This window comes from Moschus berezovskii, chromosome 4 (assembly GCF_049115385.1).
Source record: "Moschus berezovskii isolate FMDL1 chromosome 4, NW_MosBer_1.0, whole genome shotgun sequence".
NCBI lineage: Eukaryota > Metazoa > Chordata > Mammalia > Artiodactyla > Moschidae > Moschus > Moschus berezovskii.
Window position 1 is genome coordinate 38,615,416 of NC_142463.1, and position 27,359 is coordinate 38,642,774.

The 27,359-nt window shown below is 36.6% G+C and overlaps 1 protein-coding gene across 7 annotated transcripts in view; it reads left to right on the top strand.

Annotated features, from left to right (window-relative positions):
* The window catches only part of ATG4C (autophagy related 4C cysteine peptidase), a 103,203-nt gene that overhangs the window by 24,871 nt on the left and 50,973 nt on the right, over nucleotides 1-27,359 (top strand). For 4 of the 7 annotated variants that reach the window (XR_016037190.1, XR_016037189.1, XM_055402075.2 and 1 more), the window contains exons 2-3: nucleotides 3,707-3,845; nucleotides 16,667-16,750. Coding sequence is in view for 2 of the 7 variants with exons in the window: in XM_055402075.2 (XP_055258050.1) it covers nucleotides 3,770-3,845; nucleotides 16,667-16,750 (160 nt within the window). In the remaining 5 variants the exon portion in view is untranslated. Of the gene's footprint in view, nucleotides 1-3,706; nucleotides 3,846-16,666; nucleotides 16,751-19,497; nucleotides 19,590-27,359 lie in introns of those variants that run through there. The other 3 variants (XR_016037191.1, XR_016037192.1, XR_016037193.1) reach the window with 2 other exon arrangements.

Genomic DNA, 27,359 nt, shown 5'->3' on the forward strand with positions numbered 1-27,359 from the left:
TACATGTATCCCCCTACCCTGAACTCCCGCCTCCCAGTGCCATCTCCACATCACGCCTCTAGGTTGTCCTAGAGCACCGGCTTTGGGTGCCCTGCTTCATGCATCAAACTCACACTGGTCATCTGTTTTACATATGGTAATGTATATGTTTCAATACTATTCTCTCAAATCTTCCCACCCTTTCCTTCTCCCACTGAGTCCAAAAGTGTTCTTTACGTCTGTGTCTCCTTTGCTGCCCTGCATGTAGGATCGTTGGTACCATCTTTCTAAATTCCATATATATGTGTTAATATATACAGTATTTGTCTTTCTCTTTCTGACTTACTTCACTCTTATGGGCTCTGTGTTCATCCACCTCATGAGAACTGACTCAAATGCATTCCTTTTTTTTTTTTATAGCTGAGTAATATTCTATTGTGTAGATGTACCAAAACTTCCTTATCCATTCATCTCCCGATGGACATCCAGGTTGCTTCCATGTCCTAGCTATTGTAAATAGTGCTGCAGTGAACATTGGGGTACATGTGTCTCTTTCAATTCTGGTTTCCTTGGGGAATATACCCAGCAGTGGGATTGCTGGGTCGTATGGCAGTTTTATTCCCAGTTTTTTAAGGAGTCTGAGGAGGAGAAACCCAGACTGGGTCTTAGTACTCATGATATAAGGCCGTCAAAAAGTGAGGGTAAGCCGAAAGGCATTCTAGGTGGAGGGAATGGCACATGCAAAGGCAAGGAGGTCAAGTTTATGAAGCTTTAATATTAATATAAAAAATGGCTTCTGTCTATGGTGCATGTGAGGGAGTGGCAAGAGAGAAAGCTGAGTAAGTGGGCAGATGTAACTTCATGAAGGGCTTTGAATATCATCCTTAAGGCTGAGGTGTCATCATAAACGAGGCAGAATCGTTGAGCTCTGACTCTTCCATTTGTACATCAGCAATTCTCAACAGCTCTAGCCCAAACCTCACCTTTGAGTTCCAGATCTATATATCCAGCTGCCTTGATGGCCTCTTTAGAATGTCTGGAAAGTAAACACCATGAAAGCAAGAATTTTACTCCTTTTGTCCTAAGCTGTATCTGCATTTCTTATAACAGTGCCTGGCAATAAGTTACCCCGAGTGATTGAATTCAAAAGGGAACGATTACTTACTATATCTCAGAGGCGTCTCGAGCTCCACATAAATCCAGGTCATGATCTTATCCCTCTAATCTGCCCTTCTCCTGATGTTGCTTGTTTAAGGTATTGGCACCATCTGTTTAATTTCACAAGGTAGAAACCTGCGTGTATCTTTGACACATTTCTGTTTTTCACCTTTCACACTCATTTTATCACCAAGACCAACTGAATTTTTGACACATTTCTTCGTGTGCCCGTTTGTCTCCATCTCCACTGCTCTAGTCCAGGCTACCATCTTTCTCCTCATCCTATACAATAATAGTAAACTCTCAGCCTTTACTCTTGTCCCTTTTCAATCTGTTTTCTCTGTGTTGGAGTATAAAAAAAAAATCACACAAACCCACAGAATCGGATTCTGATATTCCTGTTTGCATCAGTTGCTGTTTGCATAAAGAACAAAATTCTTAACACGGAATGCAGGGCCCTATGTGCTCTGGCCCATGTCTAACCCAATAGCCATGCACATGTCATTTTTTTTGACTCTGCTCTTTAGTCACATTGACTTTTTAAATTCTTCTAGTATACCATGCTTTCTTCTGCTACAATTATGTTTTTTTTTCTTTTTTTTTTTTAATTTATTTTATTGGAGGCAAATTACCTTACATTAGTATTTTGGTTGGTTTTGCCATACATTGACATGAATCCGCCCCGGGTGTACATTTGTTCCCTTTCTTGAACCCCCCTCCCACCTCCCTTTTCCCCATATCCTCCCTCCAGGTCATCCCCATGCACCAGCCCCAAGCATCCTGTATCATGCGTCGAACCTGGACTGGTGATTCATTTCACATATGATAATATACATGCTACAATGCCGTTCTCCCCAATCATCCCACCTTCACCCTCTCCCACAGAGTCCCAAAGACTGTTCTATATACCTATGTCTCTTTTGCTGTCTCGTATACAGGGTTAAGGTTACCATCTTTCTAAATTCCATATATATGCGTTAGTGTACTGTATTGATGTTTTTCTTTCTGGCTTACTTCACTCTGTATAATAGGCTCCAATTTCATCCACCTCATTAAAACTGATTCAAATGCATTCTTTTTGATGGCTGAAAAATACTCCATTGTGTATATGTACCAAAGCTTTCTTATCCATTCATCTGCAGATGGACATCTAGGTTGCTTCCATGTCCTGGCTATTATAAACAGTAACTTCTAATATATATTATATTATAAGATATAATACATATTATAATACATATTATAAAATCTATTGTTAGAGAAGTGAATGTTCCAATCTCGTTGAGTTGGTATTTATAATTCTGAAAGGATAATGTTCTATGTGGCATTCCTTTCTGTTTCTTTTATAATTTTTTTTGGGGTTGTACTGGATCTTCGTTGCTGCATGCAGGTTTTCTCTAGTTGTGGAGAGTGGGGACTACTCTTTTTTGCAGTATGTGGACTTCTCACTATGGTGACTTCTCTTGTGGAGCATGGGCTCTAGGGTCTGCGGGCTTTAGTAATTGTGGCTTGTGAACTCAGTGAATGCAGCTCCTGAGCTCCAGAGCACAGGCCAACAAGTTGTGGCATACAGGCTTGGTTGCTCCTTGGTATGTGGGATCTCCCCAGACCAGGGATCAAACCTGTGTCTCCTGCTTTGGCACGCAGATTCTTTACCACTGAGCTACTAGGGAAGCCCCTGCATTCTTTTCTTGAAAACTGTATGTGAATTATTACAAATAAACTGGAGTCTTTTCAGTAATAATTTGTTCCTCTTTCAGATTACATATAACATATCTCAATTTTCCATCAAGTCATTTAAAAAACAAATATATATAAGCTACATTTATTCTTGTTTGAGAGTAAGAAAGCATTGTCTGTTGTAAATTTAAGCCTTTCTATTTTTTAAAAAAATGCTGCTGTAAGAAGGATATATAGGAAATATAGGAAATGCCTTTATTTAAAAAAATGATTAGGCTTTATATGAAAGCAGTGACTTAATACAAGTGGAAGTCTCCATTGTGAAGACAGTTATCATTTCTTATAATTTCAGATCACTGTCTCTCATTACAAAAGAAACAAATCTTGGATAGTCTCACCAAAACTGAGTTGTATTACTATTATTGTTTTTAATTGTGTGTATCTGTGGGGAGTTATTGTTTGGATTTGTGTGATAACTTTTAAAAACATTTATTTATTTATTATTTATTTTGGCTGTGCCTGGTCTTAGGTGTGGCATGCAGATCATAGATCTTCACTGTGGCATGCAAACTGTTATTTGTGGCATGTGGGATCTAGTTCCCCGACCAGGGATTGAACCTGGGCCCCATGCATTGGGAGCACAGAATCTTAGCCACTGGACCACCAGGGAAGTCTCTTGTGTGATAATTTTTATTGTTGTATTTTTGGTATTAAATATATTTTGTAATTGAAATATGTATAGAATATATTATATTTTATTCTGTATAACGAAAAATTTGTTTGCTCATTTCCAGTTCAAATTGTATTTAATTGCTTAAGTAACTTTAGCAGGTATTACACCATAGAATATGTACTCATTACTTATTTTTCTTTAACTTTTTCTTTACGTCAGAGCAGAAGACTAAACTTACAGAAGAATGCAATCAAGTGATGGCTTTTTCTTTAGAATCTGAATATGGAGGCCTCAGGAACAGATGATGTTGATAAGCTGAAAACTAAATTTATATCTGCTTGGAACAACATGAAATATAGTAAGTATCATGATTGGAAAATTATATAATCCAAAGAAATATTTGAAACTATTATCTCCCTTATTCAGTCAGTAAGAATTGCTGAGGTTTTCCTTGAATGAAATATTTCTGTAAGGAATAAAATATAGTATATTCTCTATATATTTCAGTTACAAAGTATATAAGAATACTTCCTGAAGAAAGAGCCAAATATCCTCATAAATATTGCTTAGAAACTCAGGCATATCATGTGGTCCTTTAAAAAAGAAAATTCCAAAGCAGATATAATTAAGGTGAAGTCGCTCAGTCGTGTCCGACTCTTCGCGACCCCACGGACTGTAGCCTACCAGGCTCTTCCATCCATGGGATTTTCTGGGCAACTGTACTGGAATGGAGTGCCATTTCCTTCTTCAGAGGATCTTCCCAACCCAGGGATCCGAACCCAGGTCTCCCACATTGTAGGCAGATGCTTTACCGTCTGAGCCACCAGGGAAGTCTTAATTTATTCAGGTAATGGATACTACCTCAGTTTTTCAGACTCAGTTTCAGGCAGCCTCATGTCTGAACCAGGATCCAAGCAAAATAGATGTCTGAACACTCAAAGCAGACCATACAAAGTTCATACTCTGATATATATAACTTTCTTCTAGGAGCACACTCAGACACTTAATTATAACTTCGTTATTCTTGGTTTGCATACAAATCTGGTAAGGATCATATGGTTGTTTTGAAGCGTACTTCAGACTGGAAACAAACTGGCAATGAAGAATCTTTCAAAGGTGGAGAAATACTCAGAGAATTATTGTTGACAGGAAGAAGTTCATATCCATAAAATAGGAATGGAAAAATTTAATAAAACCCAGAGGCAATGCAAACTCAGGTAAAACACAATTGACTATTGGCTCCTGATTCACTGGAAATCATGGCCAGCTAGCTATTTAGACAGTTAAAACTTGGTAATAACTTAACATTGCATTTTGAAGATTATCAGTTCAGTTCAGTCTCTCAGTCATGTCCGACTCTTTGCGACCCCATGAATCACAGCTCGCCAGGCCTCCCTGTCCATCACCAACTCCCGGAGTTCACTCAAACTCATGTCCATCGAGTCGGTGATGCCATCCAGCCATCTCATTCTCTGTCGTCCCCTTCTCCTGCCCCCAATCCCTCCCAGCATCAGAGTCTTTCCAAATGAGTCAACTCTTCGCATGAGGTGGCCAAAGTATTGGAGTTTCAGCTTTAGCATCAGTCCTCCAGTGAACACCCAGGACTGATCTTCTTTAGCATGGACTGGTTGGATCTCCTTGCAGTCCAAGGGACTCTCAAGAGTCTTCTCCAACACCACAGTTCAAAAGCATCAATTCTTCGACGCTCAGCTTTCTTCCCAGTCCAACTCTCACATCCATACATGACCACTGAAAAGACCATAGCCTTGACTAGACGGAGCTTGGTTGGCAAAGTAATGTCTCTGCTTTTAAATATGCTATCTAGGTTGGTCATAAGTTTCCTTCCAAGGAGTAAGCATCTTTTAATTTCATAGCTGCAATCAGCATCTGCAGTGATTTTGGAGCCCCCCAAAATAAAGTCAGCCACTGTTTCCACTGTTTTCCCATCTATTTCCCATGAAGTGATGGGACCAGATGCCATGATCTTAGTTTTCTGAATGTTGAGCTTCAAGCCAACTTTTTCACTCTCCTCTTTCACTTTCATCAAAAGTTCCTCTTCACTTTCTGCCATAAGGGTGGTGTCATCTGCATATCTGAGGTTATTGGTATTTCTCCCAGCAGTCTAGATTCCAGCTTGTGCTTCAGAATTTTGAGCATGACTTTAATTTTTTGAAAATTTGAGATAAATCATTTGCTACTAAAATTCACCCTTTTAAAGTGTAAAATTAAGTGGTTTTTTAGTATATTCACAGAAATGTACAACCATTGCCACTAACTCCAGAACATTTTTATCACCCCTCAAAGTTACCCTGTACCCATTAGCAGTATAAGAATGCTCCCTGTTCTTCCCCATCTCTCTCCAATCCCTGACATTTACCATGCTACTTTCTGCCTCTATAGATTTGCCTATTCTGGACTTTTCATATAAATGCTATCATGTAACTTATGGTCTTTTGTTTTTGACTCCTTTCACTTAGCACAGTGTTTTCAAAGTTCATCCATGTTGTTGCATTTCACTGTATGGATATATGCCATTTTCTTTACTCACTCATTAGTTGATGGACATTTGGATTATTTCTACGTTTTGGCTGTATGAATAGTACTGCTGTGAATATTGTGTACAAGTTTTTGTGTAAACTTAGTTTCAGTTCTCTTGAGTATATACCTAGGAGTAAAATTACTGGATCATATATTAACTCTTAAGTTTAACTTTTTAAGGAACTACCAAACTATTTGGACCATTTTACATTCCTATGGCAATGTTTGAAGGTTTAAATTTCTCCATAGCCTCAGCAGTACTTGTTGATGTCCATCTTTTTAATCAGATCCATTTTAGTGAGTGTGAAATATCTCACTGTAAGTTTGATTTGCATTTCCCTGAGGACTGTATGAAGGTTAAGTGTCTTGTCATGTGTTTATTAGCCATTTGTATATATTCTTTGAAGATACGTCCATTTAATTTTTTACACATCTTAAGATTGTGTTCGGAGAAGGCAATGGCAAGCCACTCCAGTACTATTGCCTAGAAAATCCCATGGATGGAGGAGCCTGGTAGGCTGTAGTCCATGGGGTCGCTAAGGGTCAGACACGACTGAGCGACTTCACTTTCACTTTTTACTTTCACACATTGGAGAAGGAAATGGCAACCCACTCCAGTGTTCTTGCCTGGAGAATCCCAGGGACGGGGGAACCTGGTGGGCTTCCGTCTATGGGGTCACACAGAGTCAGACACGACTGAAGTGACTTAGCAGCAGCAGCAAGATTGTGTTGTCTTTTTATTATTGGGTTCTAAGTGTTCTTTACATATTCTTGATGAAAATCCCTCAGCAAAAATATGATTTGCAGATATTTTTTTGCATTCTTGAATTGTCTTTTCACTTTCTTAATAGTGTGCACTGAAGCATAAAACTTTGATTTTGATGAGGTCCACTTTGCCTATTTTTTTTCTTTGTTGCTTATGCTTTTGATGCTGTATTTAAGAAATATTGCTTAAATCAAGATCATGAAGATTTACACCTGTTTTTAAACATATTTTTTCTTCTTAGCTCTTCTATCCATTTTGAGTTAATTTTTGTGTGTGATGTGAGGTAGAAGTTCCACTTCATTTTTTGTATGTGGCTATCTAGTTGTCATAGCACCATTTGTTTAAAAAAATATTCTTTTCCCATTGAATAGTCTTGCCACCCTATCTAAAATCAGTAGATCATAGATGTAAAGGGTTTATTTCTGGGCACTCAATTCTATTACATTAATCTGTATGTTTGTTCTTATTCTAATACAACATTCTCTTGATTAGTTTAGCTGTTTGTGAAATCTGAAATTGGAAAGTATGATTCCTCCAGTTTTGCCCTTCTTTTCCAAGATTGTTTTAACTATTTTGGATCCCATGCATTTTCCCTATGAATTTTTGATCATCTTATCAATTCTGCAAGAAATTCAGCTAGGATTTTTATATAGATTTTAGTGAATCTGTAGATCAGTTTTCAGAGTATTGACATATTAACAGAATATTTCCATATTAAGTCTTCCAATTCATGGACATGGGATGTCTTTACACTTATTTAGATTTTTAATTTCTTGTCATGACATTTTGTAATTTTCTGTGTGTAAGTCTTACACTTCTTTTGTTAAAGTTATTCCTAAGTGTTTTATTCTTTTCAATGCTATTTTATTTTTAATTTTTTTCCAATTTTTGGCCACACCTTGCAGCATGTGGGATCTTAGTTCCCTGAACAGGGATTGAATCCTCGCCCCTTGCTTTGGAAAGCAGACTCATAACCACTGGACCACTGGGGAAGTCCTTCAGTGCTATTTTAAAATGAATTGTCTTCTTAATTTCTTTTCATATTCTTTGTTAGTATATAGAAATACAATTGATTTTTTTGTGATGTGATCGTGTGTCTTGTAAATTTGATCTCCTTTATTAGTTCTGATAGGTTTTTGTGGATTCTAGAGGGTTTTCTGTGTAAGCTCATGTTATCTGCAAATAGAGACTTACATTCTTTTCAGTCATTTAATCTGATGGATAGGTTATGTGATGAGGATTTCATTTATAAGGTCTGGAGATTATCATACTGGTAGTAACACATTTTAGCAGTATCCTAGGAATTGTTATTTAAACTATTATTTACATATGTGTAGCCACCTCAAGCGATGAGTTGACTCACTGGAAAAGACTCTGATGCTGGGAAAGGTTGGGGGGCGGGAGGAGAAGGGGACGACGGAGAATGAGATGGCTGGATGGCATCACCGACTCTGTGGACATGAGTTTGACTGTACTCCGGGAGTTGGTGATGGACAGGGAGGCCTGGCGTGCTGTGATTCATGGGGTCGCGGAGAGTCGGACATGACTGAGTGACTGAACTGGACTGAACTGAGCTTTCTCTATTTAGATATTAAGTGGGTGTAGCAAGATTATGGTAATCCCTAATCTCTGAAGAACAAAATGTTCAGGGTAACTACATGTTCTGGAGAAGGACATGGCAACTCACCCCAGTATTCTTGCCTGGGAAATCCCATGGACAGAGGAGCCTGGCAGGCTACAGTCCATGGGGTCGCAAAGAGTTGGACACCACTTAGCGACTGAGCAGTCACATGTTCTAGATAGTTTTGAGTTATAGAATAGTATTTTAGTTTGATTTTAAAAATTATTCTAAAACATTTAATATGTATTCCTGGCTTAAAGTTTGTATTGCATGGGTGGTTTGTGTGCATGCTAAGTCACTTCAGTCATGTCCAACTCTGCGATCCTGTGGACTATAGCCCACCAGCCTTCTCTGTCTGTGGGATTCTCTAGGCAAGAATACTGGAGTGGGTTGCAATGCTGTCCTCCAGGGGATCTTCCTGACCCAGGGTTTGAACCTGTGTCTCTTATGTCTCCTGCACTGGCACATTGGTTCTTTACCATGTGTGGTTTAAGAAGTACTAAAACATTTTTTTGAATTTATTTGTTTTTAATTGAAGGATAATTGCTTTACTGTATTGTGTTGGTTTCTGCCATAAATCACCATGAATCAGCCATAGGTGTCCCCTTCTTTTTGAACCTCTCTCCTGCCTCCCATCCCATCTCATCCCTCTAGGTTGTCACAGAGCACCTGTTTGAGCTCCCTGATTCAAACAGCAAATTCCCACTGGCTATCTCTTTCACATATGGTATTGTATATGTTTCCATGCTACTCTCTCCATTCATCCACCCTGTCCATTCCCATGCTGTGACTATTAGTCTGTTTTCTGTCTGCATCTCCATTGCTGCCCTAGATCTAATAGGTTCATTGGTACCATCTTTCTAGATACTGTATATATGTGTTAATATATGATATTTTTCTCTTTCTGACTTTCACCTGATTAGAACTGACTCACATGCATTCCTTTTTATGGCCGAGTAATACTGAGTTTGAGTGAACTCCGGGAGTTGGTGATGGACAGGGAGGCCTGGCGTGCTATGATTCACGGGGTAACAAAGAGTCGGACACGACTAAGCGACTGAACTGAACTGACTGAACTGCATATTCCATTGTATATATGTACCACAGCTTCTTTGTCCATTTATCTGTCGTTGGATATCTAGGTTGCTTCCATGTCCTAGCTATTATAAATAGTGCTGCAGTGAACATGTGTAGATGGGGTACATGTGTCTTTTTCAGTTCTGGTTTCCTCAGGGTATATACCTAATAGTAGGATTATTGGGTCATATGGTAGTTTTAGTCCTAGTTTTTTAAGGAGTCTCATATTATCCTCCATAGTGGTTGTATTAATTTACATTCCCACCAACAATGCAAGGGTTCCCTTTCCTCCACACCCTCTCCAGCATTTATTGTAGATTTTTTGATGATGGCCATTCTGACCAGTGTGAGATGATACCTCATTGTAGTTTTGATTTGCATTTCTCTAATAATGACCGATATTGAGCATTTTTTCATGTGCTTATTAGCCATCTGTATGTCTTTGTAGAAATGTCTGTTTAGGTCTCCTCCCCACTTTTTGATTGGGTTGTTTGTTTCTCTGGTATTGAGTGCCACAAGCTACTTGTATATTTTGGAAATTAATCCTTGTCAGTTGTTTCATTTGCTATTGTTTTCTCCCATTCTGAGGATTATCTTTTCAGCTGGTTTATAGCTTCCTTTGCTGTGCAAATGTTTTTATGTTTAATTAGGTCCCACTTGCTTATTTTTGTTTTAATTTCCATTCTACTTGAGGGAGGTGGGTCATAGAGGACCTTGCTGTGATTTATGTCATAGAGTGTTCTGCCTATGTTTTCCTCTAAGAGTTTTATAGTTTCTGGTCTTACATTTAGGTCTTTAATCCATTTTGAGTTTATATTTGTATGTGGTATTAGGAAATGTTCTAATTTCATTCTTTTGCATGTAACTGTCCAGTTTTCGCAGCATCACTATTGAAGACCCTATCTTATCTCCATTGTATATTCTTGCCTTCTTTGTCAAAGGTAAGGTGCCCATAGGTGCGTGGGTTTATCTCTGGGCTTTTATCTTGTTCCATTGGTCTGTGTTTCTTTTTATTTTGTGCCAGTACCATACTGTCTTGATGACTGAAGCTTTGCTGTATAGTTTGGAGTTAGGAAGGTTGATTGCTCGAACTTCATTCTTATTTCTCAAGATTGCTTTGACTGTTTGGGGTCTTTTGTATTTCCATATGAATTTTTTTAGTTTTACGTCTGTGAGAAATGCCATCGGTAATTTGATAGGGATTGGTTTTGGTAGTATAGTCATTTTCACAATATTGATTCTTCCAACCCTGGAACATGGAATATCTCTTCATTGTTTATGTTATCTTAGATTTCTTTCATCAGTGTCTTATAGTTTTCTGTATGCAGCTCTTTTGTCTCCTTAGTTAGGTTTATTCCTAGGTATTTTATTCTTTTGCTTACAGTGGTAAATGGGATTGCTTCCTTAATTTCTCTTTCTGACTTTTCATTGTTAGTGTATAGGAGCATAAGTGATTTCTGAGTACTGATTTTGTTTCCTTGACTTTACTGAATTCACTGATTAGCTCTAGCAATTTTCTGACACTATTTTAGGGTTTTCTGTGTGTAGTTCATGTTATCTGCAAACAGTGAGAGTTTTAATTCTTTTCCAATCTGGATTCCTTTTATTTCTTTTTCTTCTCTGATTGCTGTGGCTAGGACTTCCAAACCTATGTTGAATAATACTGGCAAGAGTGGGCACCCTTGTCTTATTTCTGATCTAGAGGAAATGCCTTCAATTTTTCACCATTGAGATTAATGTGTGCTATGAGTTTATCATATATGGCCTTTATCGTGTTGAGGTAGGTTCCTTCTGTGCCCTATTTTTGAATAATTTTTATTAAATGGGTGCTGAATTTTGTCAAAAGCTTTTTCTGCAAATATTGAGATTATCATATTGTTTTTATCTTTCAGTTTGTTAATATCATGTATCATATTGATTGATTTGTGTATATTGAAGAATCCTTGTATCCCTGGGATAAACCCAACTTGATCATGGTGTATGATCTTTTGAATGTGTTATGGTGTATGATGTTTGAATATGAGGAGGATTTCTGCATGTTTGTTCATCAGTGATATTGGCCTATAATTTTCTCTTTTTTTGTGATGTCTTTATCTGGGTTTGGTATCAAGGTGATGGTAGCCTTGTAGAATGAGTTTGGAAGTGTTCCTTTCTCTGCAATTTTTTGGAAGTTTGAGAAGGAAGGCAACAGCTCTTCTCTGAATGTTTCATAGAATCCACCTGTGAAGCCATCTGGCCCTGGGCTTTTTTTTTGGGGGGAGATTTTTGATCACAGTTTCGATTTCAGTGCTTGTGATTGGCTTGTTCATAATTTCTATTTCTATCTGGTTCAGTCTTGGAAGGTTGAACTTGTCTAAGAATCTGTCCGTTTCTTTCAGATTGTCCATTTTATTGACATAAAATCTCTTATGATCCTTTGTATTATTGTGTTGTCTGTTGTAACCTCTCCTTTTTAATTTCTAATTTTGTTAATTTGATTCTTCTCCCTTTTTTTCTTGATAAGTTTGTCTAATGATTTGTCAATTTTATTTATCTTCTTGAATAACCAGCTTTTAGTTTCATTAATCTTTGTTATTGTTTCCTTCATTTCTTTTTCATTATTTCTTCTCTAAAAGCCCCTTGATGAAAGTGAAAGAGGAGAGTGAAAAGGTTGGCTTGAAGCTCAACATTCAGAAAACAAAGATCATGGCATCTGGTCCCATCACTTCATGGGAAATAGATGGAAAAACAGTGGAAACAGTGTCAGACTTTATATTTTTTGGCTCCAAAATCACTGCAGATGGTGATTGCAGCCATGAAATTAAAAGACGCTTACTCCTTGGAAGGAAAGTTATGACCAACCTAGATAGTATATTAGTAAGCAGAGACATTACTTTGCCAACCAAGGTCCGTCTAGTCAAGGCTATGGTTTTTCCCGTGGTCATGTATGGATGTGAGAGTTGGACTGTGAAGAAAGCTGAGCGCCGAAGAATTGATGCTTTTGAACTGTGGTGCTGGAGAAGACTCTTGAGAGTCCCTTGTACTGCAAGGAGATCCAACCAGTCCATTCTAGAGGAGATCAATCCTGGGTGTTCATTGGAAGGACTCATGCTAAAGCTGAAACTGCAATACTTTGGCCACCTCATGCAACAAGTTGACTCACTGGAAAAGACTGTGATGCTGGGAAAGGTTGGGGGCGGGAGGAGAAGGGGACGACAGAGAATGAGATGGCTGGATGGCATCACCGACTCGATGGACATGAGTTTGAGTGAACTCTGGGAGTTGTTGATGGACAGGGAGGCCTGGCATGCTGTGATTCATGGGGTCGCAAAGAGTTGGACATGACTGAGCGACTGAACTGAACTGAACTGAATCTTTATAATTTATTTCCTTCTATTAACTTTGGGTTTTTTTTGTTCTTTTTTTCCAGTTCAAGTTAGGTTGTCTATTTGGTGTTAAGTTACTTGTTTCTTGAGATCGGATTTTATTGCTATAAATTTCCCTCTTAGAACTGCTTTTGCTGCATCCCATAGGTTTTGAGTCATTGTGTTTTCATTGTCATTTGTTTCTAGGAATTTTTTGATTTCCCTTTTTATTTCTTCAGTGACTAGTTGATTATTTGGAAATGTGTTGTTTAATCTCCATGTGTTTGTGTCTTTAAGTTTTTTCCCTGTAATTTTTGTCTAGGCATTGGGGTCAGAAAAGATGATTGATTTCAGTTTTCTTAAGTTTACCGAAACTTGATTTGTGACCCACGATGTGGTCTGTCTTGGAGAATGTTCCATGTGCACTTGAGAAGAAAGTGTATTTTTCTGCATTTGGATGGAATGTCCTGAAGATACCAGTTAGGTTCATCTGGTGGAATGTGTCATTTTAAAACGTGTTTACTTATTCATTTTCTGTTTTGATGATCTGTCCATTGGTGTAAGTGAGGTGTTAAAAGTCCCCTACTATTATTTTGTTACTGTCAGTTTCCCCTTTTATGTTTGTTAGTGTTTGCCTCGTGTATTGAAGTTCTCTTATGTTGGATGCATAAATATTTACAATTGTTATGTCTTCTTCTTGGATTGATCCCTTGATCATTATGTAGTGAAGAAGAACTGAAATTGATTGAGCACCCACTAGTATGTTATAGCTTATGTATCTTATCAATTAAATCTCCTATCTTTCTGAGTTAGATATCTTTCTGAGATTTAAATCTCCTATCTTTTTAAGGTTTTCTTTTTTTGTAAATTAGAACACTGAGATTGACACATTCAAGGTCACATATCTAGATAAGTCTTGAAACTTGTATTCAAGTCCAGCCTCCCTTGGCTCCCTATTCTTGCTGTTCTCTGGATACACTGAACATAATTTAGGATTATTTTTTTTTATCAATGTCAGTATTATGATATGAAGACAGAACTAGAAATGGCATAACACTTACATTTTAAAAGAGACTGGATCTTACTTTCTTGAAAAAATGTTTAATTTTTGCTTCCCCCCCCCCTTATTTACATGACTTTATGAGGTATATAAACTTGATTTCCTTTTTAAAATATTAAATAATTCATCTTTCTTCTAAATCATTCATCATGATTTCTGTTCCTTCAGAAAATCATTATCATCTCTACTGTTTCTATGTTCTTTCAGTTGTTTGCACCTTTTAAAGCTTTATTTGTGATTTTGTAATTGCTAATTTAATGGACTGTAGATTTTTGGGTAACATTTTGTTTATGGTGACTCTCCTAAGACAGTCCTCAGTGAATCACATTTTGTGTTGTTTTTTTTTTCTCATTTGAATCTGGGCTGGACTGTGTCTTATGTCAACCAATAGAATGAGAAAAGAGGCTATGTCAATTCTAGGCCTAACTGTTAGGAGACAACTTCTACTGTCTTTGTGCACTATAAATTAGTGCTTATGTGAAATGTGGATCATTGCAGAGCCTCAGACTCTGACTCAGATTCACTTCCTTTTCTTTTGGAAGGACTGGTGACTGTAAGAGGGTGTAGGTTGAAGGGCAAGCATAGGGACAGAGAAGTCCTCCTTAAAGGCGTTTTGTTTGTTTTTAAGGTTGTTTTTTGAAGTTCTTAGGACTTACTTTGGAAATGTTGCCTTTTGGGGAGGAAGGCATTGTTTCTGGTTTTGGAGTTAAAATCATTCTAGTGTGGAACTAATAACACTCGTAAATTGGGAACAACAAAAACTTCATGTTTGAATTAGAAGAAGATTTAAATGGATTGAAATGGGCTGATATTGGGGAGGATAGTTTTGTCATGTGTTCATTGGAAGGACTGATGCTAAAGCTGAAACTTCAATACTTTGGCCACCTCATGCGACGAGTTGACTTACTGGAAAAGACTCTGATGCTGGGAAAGGTTGGGGGCAGGAGGAGAAGGGGACGACAGAGAATGAGATGGCTGGATGGCATCACCGACTCTGTAGACATGAGTTTGAGTGAATTCCGGGAGTTGGTGATGGACAGGGAGGCCTGGTGTGCTGTGATTCATGGGGTCGCTGAGAGTCAGACACGACTGAGCGACTGAACTGAACTGAACTGAATATGAACCAAATAGTAAAGCCTGCTTTGAGTATGGATGAAAATTAGTGGAAAAGATAGCTCTAAAGATAATTTGTATCATATTGAGGAAAGTCTTTAGTATCACAGAGAAGTTCATTATAAATCTGTTAGGTTAATGAGTCATTGAGGTTGATTTTTGAGCAGATGAGTAGATGAGTTACCTAATCAAAGCTGAGCCACAGGGAGATTAATTTGGCAGGGATAAGCGGCATATGCTAGCATGGGGAAAGACTGATGACAGAGAAGCCATCTGGGGGAGTACTGCAGTAATCCAAAGTCTAATCAGTGTATTTGACTTTCCATTCTCTCTGTTTCAGTACCTAACTCAGATACTTGTATGATTTTTTATTATAAATACATATTTTAATGTACTTGTTTAATGTAATGTTTAATGTACTTATTTGTATTATAGTCTTTAAGGAAGCACTTTCATAAAAGTCACTCATTTAAAATTTGTAACAACTCTGTTAAATATAAATGCTGGTTTGCTTAAGACTAGACCTAGTCTTGACTCCCAATTTCAGATTCTATTTCTCTTTTTTTACATTTTAGGAGCTGCTTTTTAAGGCTACATTAGCATGCAGGAATTTCATATACTTGGGAATATTCAGGAATGTAATGGGCAAGTGCTTTTCTTAGGAAATTGATAATATTAATGGCATCATAAAAAGCCAAAATGGTAGTGCCTTTTAGATATAGATAGTTTAGTAGGAAGAAAATTGAAAGAGTTAGAGTTTGTAGCTAAAAGTTCAGGATTGAGGATTTGGTTTGGGAGGTGGAAAATTGAGATGAAAATGTCTGAAAGCTTTGTATATCACTTTCAGAAATCCTCATTAAGCTGAAATGATGGGGTTTCCCTAGGAAACTTCAGAGATCCACTTTTATCTTAAGCACTAGTATACTCTGGGAGAAGGAAATGGCAACTCACTCCAGTACTCTTGCCTGGAAGATCCCATGGACAGGGGAGCCTGGTGGGCTGCAGTCCGTGGGGTCGCTAAGAGTCTGACACGACTGAGCGACTTCACTTTCACTTTTCACTTTCATGCATTGGAGAAGGAAATTGCAACCCACTCCAGTATTCTTGCCTGAAGAATCCCAAGGACAGAGGAGCCTGGTGGGCTGCCATCTATGGGGTCTCACAGAGTTGGACACGACTGGAGCGACTTAGCGGCAGCAGCAGCAGTATACTCTGTGATCTTATCCCTAAATTACTTCATTGGAATGTTCAAATATTTTAAACTTTTAAGTATCTAAAATGGAAGGAAATATAAGAAAGTGGTAACACTTATTGCCTTTTGGAAAATGGTTGGTATCAAGGAAACTGGAGTAGAATTTTCAACTTTTAATTTTTATACCATGAGAACATTGTGACCTGTTTGAAAATAAGACTAAAACGTTTTCTCTGTTATGGTCTTTAAGTGGATAGATGTGGTTAAAATACTTAGCTTTATTTTAAAATATTTAATGTAAGTGCCCTGTATTTTCAGTTCATTGTCAACATATTTTTGCTCCGCTTGTAAAAGATGTACATCTGTATTGAGAATTAGTGATTTGAAATGAAATAAAAGAAAATGCTGCTAAACTTTTAGTCTGAAATCCCTTAATTTCAAAACTGTTTTTCTCTTTGTCTCATTTAGGTTGGGTGTTGAAAACGAAGACATATTTTAGTAGAAATTCTCCTGTATTATTACTTGGAAAGTGTTACCATTTTAAATATGAAGGTAAGTGCTAAATTTGTAATCCATTTAAAAATCTTTGTAGAAACTCACTGTGTTGTTTTCATTATTTTATTTCTAGATTAATCTACCTTTGGCATATTTCTTTTGTTTTTTACTTCCAGTTATTTTTATTGTGGTAAAACACATGTAACACAAAATTTGCCATCTTAGTCATTTTTAAGTGTACAGTTCAGTGGTATTAAATACATTCATAATGTTGTGTTACTATCATTACCATTCATCTATAGAACTCTTCATTTTGTAACACTGAATTTGTTACCCATTAAACAGTAACTCCTCATTCCTCTCTTCCTTTCAGCCCCTGGCAGTCTGCATTCTACTTTTTATGCATATATTTTGGCATATATCTTTTAAGAACCTGTATTTTATGTAACACATAAAATATGGATAGAAGGTTAACTATGCTAATTCCTAACACATAAAATATGTTATATAAAATACTGCCATGTGATTTGAGTTTCTTGTAAATTCCTTGAAATTAAAGTTCATACCATTGTACTCCATTTATTATATTCTCTCATAGTTTTGGACTTACAGTATGAGTGCTAAATAAGTATTATTTGAATTGATATCTTGATATTTTTTCTCAAATTCTCTGGTAATTTTAAAGTATATGATAATAATTAAAAGTATACCTTTTAGTTAACCTAAAAATGGTAAGTTTTCCAGTTGGTAAGGATGCTCCAATTTCTGAAATTGTTTACTGTATTTGATGTTCTGAATTCTCACATATACTCATCCTTTCTGTAATTATCGTATATTTTCTTTTAATAATTTGTAACCTCTATTGAGTGCCTACTATGTGTCAAGCATCATGCTAAACTCTTTGAGAAATGTCTTTAATTCTCACAACAAGCCTACAAGGTAGATTTAAGTAGGCTCAATAGAAATATAATATTCCGTTTATCACATTTGAAATATTTTAATGCTAATCTTTTCTTTCTTTGTATGTCATTATGGACTCATAGGTTTTTAGATTCTGTACTGTGCATTGGTCAGTCTCCACCAGTAATCTTATGGTACTCAATTTGTTATCCAGTGGAAATTTCTTTCAGATTGGCTTATCCTTCAACAAATGCTAATTAATTTTTGGAAATTTCCTATTTTCTTCCACAAGTAGGTGTGCCATGCGTGCTTTCTACTTTTCAGCCTCAGATATGAAATCAGCCATTCCCAATGAACTCTGGTTTCTTGTTGTAGAAAAAGGTTTCATTGTGGAGATGACATTTCCCCAGGCCACTTGAGTGGACAGAGCCAGAGAAGATAAATATTTTTTCTTTTTTTTTCTTATAGAGCCATCAGTGTATAATAGTTGTTTCCAATCTAGTTCTGATGGATCACATTCCCACTTAAATTCTTGATTTTTTAATTATCTTTTTCTATTATATAAATATTTTCTAATAATATTTTTGTTCTCCTAAGGATTTTAGTCAAATTACTTTAACCAGAGTCACTCGTCTCTCATTATTTATTGACATTTATCTGGTGGATAGTTTTGTTCAGCTGTTTCAATTCCCTTTCAGTTTGAAGGTGTTGGCAATCTGTCTCACAGATCTAAGTGCTTAGAAAATGGTGTCTCCCAGTCACAATGGTTTTATTTTGCCTCCCTCTGAGAGTTATCTACAATGAATTAATTTATGATGATAAATAATTATGAGATTCTTATAAGGTTATAATCTTAATATGATTATATTACTTTATGCAAGGTCTGTCCTGCTTTTTCAAGGTTTTAAATTTATGTTGCTACCTTTCCTGAACTACAAACTTATATTATGCAGTTTTTCTTTCCCAGAGTTTGATATCATGCTGTGCATTGTTAAGTCAATGTTCATGCTATGTAAATCCAGATGGTCTTTCCAATCAGTATTATTTTGATCAAATACCAAAATTAAAAAAAAAATTACATGTATCTCCAAGAGAAGCAATTAAGGATTTTATCTTATTTTGAGAAAGCCTCATGTCCTCTTAGATACCATGCCCTGATCTGGCTAGGATTTTTTTAGATTTTCTCTTAGATGGTTCAGACACGATGGGTCCAGAGACCATTAAGGAAAAAATGTATGTGTGGTTATCTCTAGCATACCAGTTCTTTCTTAGGGACCCAAAGGATTTAACAAGAATAACTGGAGATAAGGCTCTTTCCTTCCTAATTTTGGGGCTGAAGAACACCTATAGACAATCATTCTAACCTATGGACAAAAAAAAAAAAGTACGTGGAAAAAAGGGGGAAAAAGTTTTTAAGTAGAGAGGGTAGCATGCTGCTGCTGCTGCTGCTAAGTCACTTCAGTTGTGTCCAACTCTGTGTGACCCCATAGGCAGAAGCCCACCAGGCTCCCCCGTCCCTGGGACTCTCCAGGCAAGAACACTGGAGTGGGTTGCCATTTCCTTCTCCAATGTGTGAAAGTGAAAAGTGAAAGTGAAGTCGCTCAGTTGTGTCCGACCCTTAGCGACCCCACGGACTGCAGCCTACCAGGCTCCTCCATCCATGGGATTTTCTAGGCAATAGTACTGGAGTGGCTTGCCATTGCCTTCTCTGGAGGGTAGCATAGAGGCTAGAAAATAATATAAGTTTTTTCTGAGCTGAAACCAGCCCAGGGTGGAGCTTTGCCTAGGGATCTCTTTATAGAACAGAAGGAAGGGCTTGAAAGTAACATATCAAAGGGTCTTCTTGTATATGGTCTTGGTTCTTGTGCTATCTCTGCTGTTTTCATGGATCTCTCTTATTCCAGATATTGCCAAGATTATGCCCAAATGTTATGGAAATAAGATCCCACAATGTGGCATTTTTTGAAACATGACTTTTGCCATTTCCTAAGAAAGGGTATGTAGGAAGAAATTAATTATTTAGAAGTACATTGCTCAATTTGGACATTTTCCAGATCTTGTTCTGTTATTGATTTTTAATTCCATTGTGTTCAAAGAAAACACTTTTATGATTCTAATCTCTTTAAAGTTATTGAGACTTGCTTTATGGTCTAAATATGGTATAATGTTCTAAATATGGTAAATGTTCTTTCTGTGCTTGACAAGAATGTGTATTCTATTACTGAAATGTTCTAAAAGGACAGTTAAGTCAAGCTGGTTGAGTTCAAATCTTTATTCTTGCACTGTCCTACTTGTTGAGAGGGATATTGAAATCTCAGACTGTAGTTGTGGATTTGTCTATTTCTCCTTGCAGTTATATTAGTTTTTGCTTCATCGATTTTGAAGCTCTGTTATTGGATGCGTAAGCATTTAGAATTGTTTTGGTCTGTTAATGAATTGACCCCTTTATAATTATAAAACCCTACTTTATCCCTGGTGATATTTTTCGGTCTGAGATATACTTGTCTTATATTAAACTTTCTTTTGCTTAGGCTTATATGGTATATCTTTTAAAATAGTCTAAAACATTTAATCTATTTGTCTTTATGTTTAAAGTTTGTTTCCTGTAGGAAGTGAATAGTTGAATCTTGCTTTTTTATCTAATCTGATAATCCCTGCCTTTTAATTAAGTTGTTTAGACTATAGGCATACTTTGGAGATAATGTGGGTTTGGTTCCAGACCATTGCAATACAGCAAATATTGCCATAAAATAAGTTGCACAAATTTTTTGGTTTCCCAGTACATATAAAGGTTGTATTTACACAGTATAATAGTGTAGTAAGCATGTAATAGCATTATATCGAAAAATAATATTGTTCTTTAGTTACTCAATTATGTCCAACTCTTTGTGCCCCCAAGGACTGCAGCATGTCAGGCTTCCCTGTCCTTTGCTATCTCCCAGAGTTTGCTCAAACTCATATCCATTGAGTCAGTGATGCCATCCAACCATCTCTTCCTCTTTCACTCCCTGTCCTCCTGCCCTCAATCTTTCCCAACATCAGGGTTTTTTCTAATGATGTGGCCAAAGTATTGGAACTTCAGCTTCGGCATCAGTTCTTTCAACGGATATTCAGGATTGATTTCCTTTAGACCTGACTGGTTAGATCCCCTTACAGTCCAAGGGACTCTCAAGAGTCTTCTTCAACATCACAGAAAGCATCAATTCGTCAGCCCTCAGCCTTCTTTATGGTCCAACTCTCACATCTATACATGCCTACTGGAAAAACCATACCTTTAACTATATGGACCTTTGTTGGCAAAGTGATGTGTCTGCTTTTAATACACTGTCTAGGTTTGTCATAGCTTATCTTCCAAGGAGCAAGTGTCTGAATTTCATGGCTACAATCACCAGTGCAGTGATTTTGGAGTCCAAGAACATAGAATCTGTCACTGTTTCCATTTTTTCCCCATCTATTTGCCATGAGGTGATGGGAACAGATGCTGTGATCTTTGCTTTTTTAAATGCCGAGTTTTAAGCCAGCTTTTTCACTCTCTTCTTTCAGCTTCATCAAGAGGCTTTTTAGTTCCTCTTTGCTTTCTACCTTTGGAACCATCTACATATCTGAGATTATTGATATTTCTCCGAGAATCTTGATTCCAGCTTGTTCTTCATCCAGCTTGGCATTTTGCATGAAGTACTCTGCATATAAATTAAGTAAGCAGAGTGACAGCATACAGCCTTGATGTGCTCCTTTCCCACTTTTGAACCAGTCCGTTGTTCCATGTCCGGTTCTAACAGTTGCTTCTACATACCTTAATTAAAGATTACTTTATGGCTAAAAAGTGCTAATCATCATCAGACAATACAGGGTTGTCAACAAAGCTTCAGGTGTAAGAAATGCACTGTTTACAAAGCACAATAAAGTGAAAGAATAGTTAAACAAGATATGCCTGTGTCCACCTTTTATATGATTATTGATATAGTAAAGTTTGTCTGTCATCTCATTGTTTACTTTCTGTTTGTTAAATCTGCTTTGTTCCCTTTTCCTTTTTTCTATCTTCTTTCAGAATATTTGAATATTTCTGGTTTCTATTTTATCTCTGCTGGCTGATTAGCTATAACTTTTTATTATGTTATTTTGCTGGTTACTTTAAGGTTTTTGTATACATCTTTAACTTATCAATATCTGCGTTCAAATGGTATTATATCAACGCACATATAGTATAAGAACCTTGGAGTGGTGTATTGCACTTCCCTCCTCCTGGTCTTTATTATGCTATTAGTGTCATATATTTTATTTATTTGTGTCTTATACATGCCACAATACATTGTTATTGTTTTTGTTTCAACAGTCAATATCTTTCAAGAGATTTAAGTGGTAAGAAAACTTACATATTTGCTCCTGTAGTTATTTCTGGTATTTCTCATTCCTTTGTATGAATCCATATTTCTCTCTGCTAAATTTCAATCTTTTTCTACTTGAAGGACTTATTTTAACATTTCTTACAATGCAGAGGTGCTGGTGATGTATTCTTTCAGCTTTTGTATCTCTGAGAGTCTTGCTTTCTTTTTGAAAGGTATTTTTGATGGGTATAGAATTTTGGGTTGATGATTTTTTTTCTTTCTGTAGCTTTAAAGATGTTGCCCTTTTATCTTCTTGCTTGTTTTGTTTACTATGAGAAACCTGATGTTATCCTTATCTTTCTTTGTACATAATGTCTTTTTTACTCTTGACTGCTTTTAAGATTTTTTTCTTTATCACTAGTTTGGAATAGTTTGATGTGAAGTGGTGTCATTTTCTTCATGATTGCTTGGGTTTTGGTGAATTTCTTGAAACTGTTGTCTCATGGCTTTCACCAGTTCTGAATTTTTTCAGCCATTTTGTCTTCAAATATTTTTTTCTATCCTCCCCTCTCTTCCCTCTCCTTCTGGATCTCCAGTTGAACATAAATTATTAGCATAAATGAAATTGTGCCACATCTCACTGATGTGCTTTTTTTAAAGAATTCTTATTCTTCTCTGTGTTTTAATTTGTATAGTTCCTATTGCTTTGTCCTCAAGTTCACCAGTCTTTTGATCTTTTCCTCAGCAATATCTAATCTGTCATAAATCCCAGTCAGTATATCTTTTATGTTGGACATTGTAGTTTGTATGTCTAAAATTCCAGTAAAAAGACTTGTTTCTACTTATCTTTTTGAACATATCTTCATTCCAATCCCAAAGAAAGGCAATGCCAAAGAATGCTCAAACTACTGCACAATTGCACTCATCTCACACGCTAGTAAAGTCATGCTCAAAATTCTCCAAGCCAGGCTTCAGCAATATGTGAACCGTGAACTCCCAGATGTTCAAGCAGGTTTTAGAAAAGGCAGAGGCACCAGAGATCAAATTGCCAACATCTGCTGGATCATGGAGAAAGCAAGAGAGTTCCAGAAAAACATCTATTTCTGCTTCATTGACTATGCCAAAGCCTTTGACTGTGTGGATCACAATAAACTGTGGAACATTCTGAAAGAGATGGGAATCCCAGACCACCTGACCTGCCTCTTGAGAAACCTGCATGCAGGTCAGGAAGCAACAGTCAGAACTATACATGGAACAACAGACTGGTTCCAAATAGGAAAAGGAGTACATCAAGGCTGTATATTGTTACCTTGCTTATTTAACTTATATGCGGAGTACATCATGAGGAACGCTGGGCTGGAAGAAGCAGAAGCTGGAATCAAGATTGCTGGGAGAATTATCAATAACCTCAGATATGCAGATGACACCACCCTTATGGCAGAAAGTGAAGAGGAACTCAAAAGCCTCTTGATGAAAGTGAAAGAGGAGAGTGAAAAGGTTGGCTTGAAGCTCAACATTCAGAAAACTAAGTGGCATCTGGTCCCATCACTTCATGGGAAATAGATGGAAAAACAGTGGAAACAGTGTCAGACTTTATTTTTTTTTGGCTCCAAAATCACTGCAGATGCTGATTGCAACCATGAAATTAAAAGACACTTACTCCTTGGAAGGAAAGTTATGACCAACCTTGATAGTATATTAAAAAGCAGAGACATTACTTTGCCAACAAAGGTCCGTCTAGTCAAGGCTATGGTTTTTCCCGTGGTTATGTATGGATATGAGAGTTGGACTGTGAAGAAAGCTGATCACCGAAGAATTGATGCTTTTGAACTGTGGTGCTGGAGAAGACTCTTGAGAGTCCCTTGTACTGCAAGGAGATCCAACCAGTCCATTCTAAAGGAGATCATTCCTGGGTGTTCATTGGAAAGACTCATGCTAAAGCTGAAACTGCAATACTTTGGCCACCTCATGCGACGAGTTGACTCACTGGAAAAGACTCTGATGTCGGGAAAGGTTGGGGGCGGGAGGAGAAGGGGACGACAGAGAATGAGATGGCTGGATGGCATCACCGACTCGATGGACATGAGTTTGAGTGAACTCCGGGAGTTGGTGATGAACAGGGAGGCCTGGCGTGCTGTGATTCTTGGAGTCGCAGAGAGTCGGACACAACTGAGCAACTGAACTGAACTGAACTGAACTGAATATTGTTGTGGGGTTTTCCAGGTGGTGCTAGTGGTCAAGAACCTGCCTGCCAATGCAGGAGATGTAAGAGGCATGAGTTCAATCCGTGGACTGGATAGATCCCCTGGAGGCGGGCATGGCAACCCACTCCAAAACTCTTGCAGCATGGCAGGCTATAGTGAATCTCATGGACAGAGCAGCATGGTAGGCTATAGTCCATAGGACTGCAAAAAGTTGGACATGATGGAAATGACTTAGCACAGCACAGCACAATATTGTAATATTAATAACTCTTTTAATGTCCTTGTTTGCTAATTATAGCATTTTTGTTAGTTTGGGTTCAGTTTTGATTGGATATTCTCTTTTTGGCTTGTGTTTTCCTGCCTATTTGTATGCTCGATTGATTGCCAGACATTGTATTATTTACCTTTTTGTGTGCTGAATATTTTTGTATTCTGAGTATTACATTGTGTGAATATGCCACTTTATTAATCTGTTTTACTTGTGGTGGAGATTTGGATAGTTTTGTAAGAGCCCTGCTGTGAATATTTTTGTACATGTGCTTTAATGAACATGTATATGGATTTTCATACAGTATGTATACCTGGGGATGTAATTGCTGAGTCACAGGGTATTCATATGTTCAGTCTCAGTATATACTACCAGATAATTTTACAAACCAGTTGTGTTAATTTATATTTCTTTTAGGTGTGTATGAGAATTAAGCTTGCTCTCAGCTCACCAGTACTTGGTATTTTTCATATTTGTTAGAGAAACATTTTATCTTAGTTTGCATTTGTTTGATAACTGATGAAATTGAGCATATTTTCATAGATATTTTTCCATTTAAACATGTCTTCTATTAAATTGTCTCTCTAGTTTGTCTTTCATATATTTTGGATATGAATCCATTTTTGAATATATCTATAGGAAATGTTGTCTCCTACTCCCTTAGTTACTTTTTCATCATTTATCTTTTGAAGAGCTCATAATTTTAATATAAACTGGTTGACTTTTTTACTTTCTTAAGTGGTTAGTAGTTTTTGGATTCTGTTTAATAAATTTTTGCTCATTTTAGGACATGGTTCTCTCTCTCTAGTGTTTTGAAGCTGTCATTTTGTGTGTGTGTGTTTTCTCTCTGGTTGTTTTTAAGATCAGCTCTTTGTCTTTTGCGTGAGCTTCATTTTATTCTACTCATAATTCATATATTTCTTAAAATCTGAGAAAATTTCAGTCACTTTTAATTGTAGTTTTTCTCCATTTTTCCTGTTTTCCTGTACATCTTTGACAAGCTTTTTTGTTATTAATTTTTCTTTTTATGTCTCTTAAATTCTCTGGTTTTTAAATATTTTCTGTTATTTTGCCTCTCTGTGCTGTGTTCTAAGTAATTTCTTTAGTTTTTCTGGTTCCTTGATTATCTTCTGAGCTATGTATAGTTTTCTATTTAATCTATACCAAATTTCTATTTTCTGTCATTATTATTATTAATTTTTAGTAGTTTCTTTTGGTTTTCTTTTACATGTGCCTGGTCAATTTTAATAGTCTGTTTTATGTTATTTGTCCAACTTTCAGTTCCCTTCTATTTTTCAAACACATGCATATTAATTTTACCGTATATCTGATAATTATAATAGTTGTACTTTCAGGCTTTATTTCAATTTGTTTTGCTTCTGATTATTTCTCATATTCGCTTGTTTGGTTGTGAGTTTTGTTGGTGAGAAGCAGACTTTCACTGAGCTCTCAATATTAGTAGCGATTCTCTTCTCTTTCCTCTATCAGCTTTCTTTCTCATTCTTTTAGTAGTTCTTTTAGGCATTCTCATTCTTCATAAACCTCTGCTCAGAAGTCTGTTCCATCATGGGAAACAAAAGCAAAGCAAAAGAAAATTTAAAAAACATCTGTTCCTTTGATTCCATTTATCTTACATTCAGCTGACAAATGTTTATTGTGCATCTCCTATGGACTGAACTCTGTGTTAGGCACTGAACATTCAGAGGTCCAGAAGATAAACACATTTCTTCCTCTCTGGTATACTTGAAATCTGGATGGAAAGCAGATGTAAATAAAAAAATTCTTGATATAACTAATACTGTAAAAAGGAAAGCCAGTCAAAGAGTGGAATAGAAGGAGCAGTATTATAGTGGAAAGTGAACAAGACAACAAAGTTCATTTAGTACTAGCAGTTTTCCAATAATATTTAGAGTACATATTAAGAGGGAGACTAGATCTTAAAAGGATAAGGAATTAGTCACTTTGTCAAGGTAGGAAATTAGGAACTGTGTGTTTTGCAAGCCACAGGATAAGGTGTGATAGTTTTGTGTTATTGTATTCAGTTTAAAACACATTTAAATGTCTCCTAAAGTAGAAACTTTGGACATATTTATAGTGCCATATTCAGTTTCCAGGCATTTTACTTTTTATTTATAATTAGATTCAAGCTTTAGTATTAAGAGAAATTCATTGATAAGGGAGGCTTGGGATGTATTCTTTTAATTATTAAAACTATGCTACAATTTAGCTCCATTAAACTGAATATTATGAAGTTTGGGTGATGGTAATTTTTTCAGAATGAGCTTGAAGAGGGATAGATGCAGAAAACATGAGGAATAAAAGCATGATAAAACTGCTTTAACATCCTGCAGAATGGCATTAAAAATTAAACTCCTTAGAATTGAGAGTTATGGGCAGATTTATTTACCTATCCATCCATCCACCCAAACCAGCAAACATTTATTAGGATCTGTTTGTGCTAGGTACTGTGTGCATGCAGAAGCTGAAAAGATGACTAAGACTTTCTCTCTGGAAAGATCAGGGAATGTTGGTTCATTCTAAGCACTGGTGTTTTGTAAATTATTGGGCAAATAGTGACCTTAGTTTTCACATAGAAATTGTATTAGAGAGAATCAATTTGGAAAGACTTTAAAAAATTACATGTGTGAGTGGCAACAATTAAAAATATATTTTAACATGATCAGGTAACAACATATTCAATAATTTTATTTGTTGTTGTTCAGTTGCTGAGTCATGTCTGACTCTTTGCGACCTGATGATGGACTGCAGCACTCCAGGCTTTCCTGTCCTTTACTGTCACCCGGAGTTTACTCAGACTCATATCTATTGAGTTGATGATGCCATTAGCTTATTAGTTTTGGTTTTATAATTTGAGTATAAATGTTCCTAACAATAAACACTTCTATATTTTATTTGAACTAGTTATCTGATTATATACATTTTTTACATATTGGCAAATCATGATATTT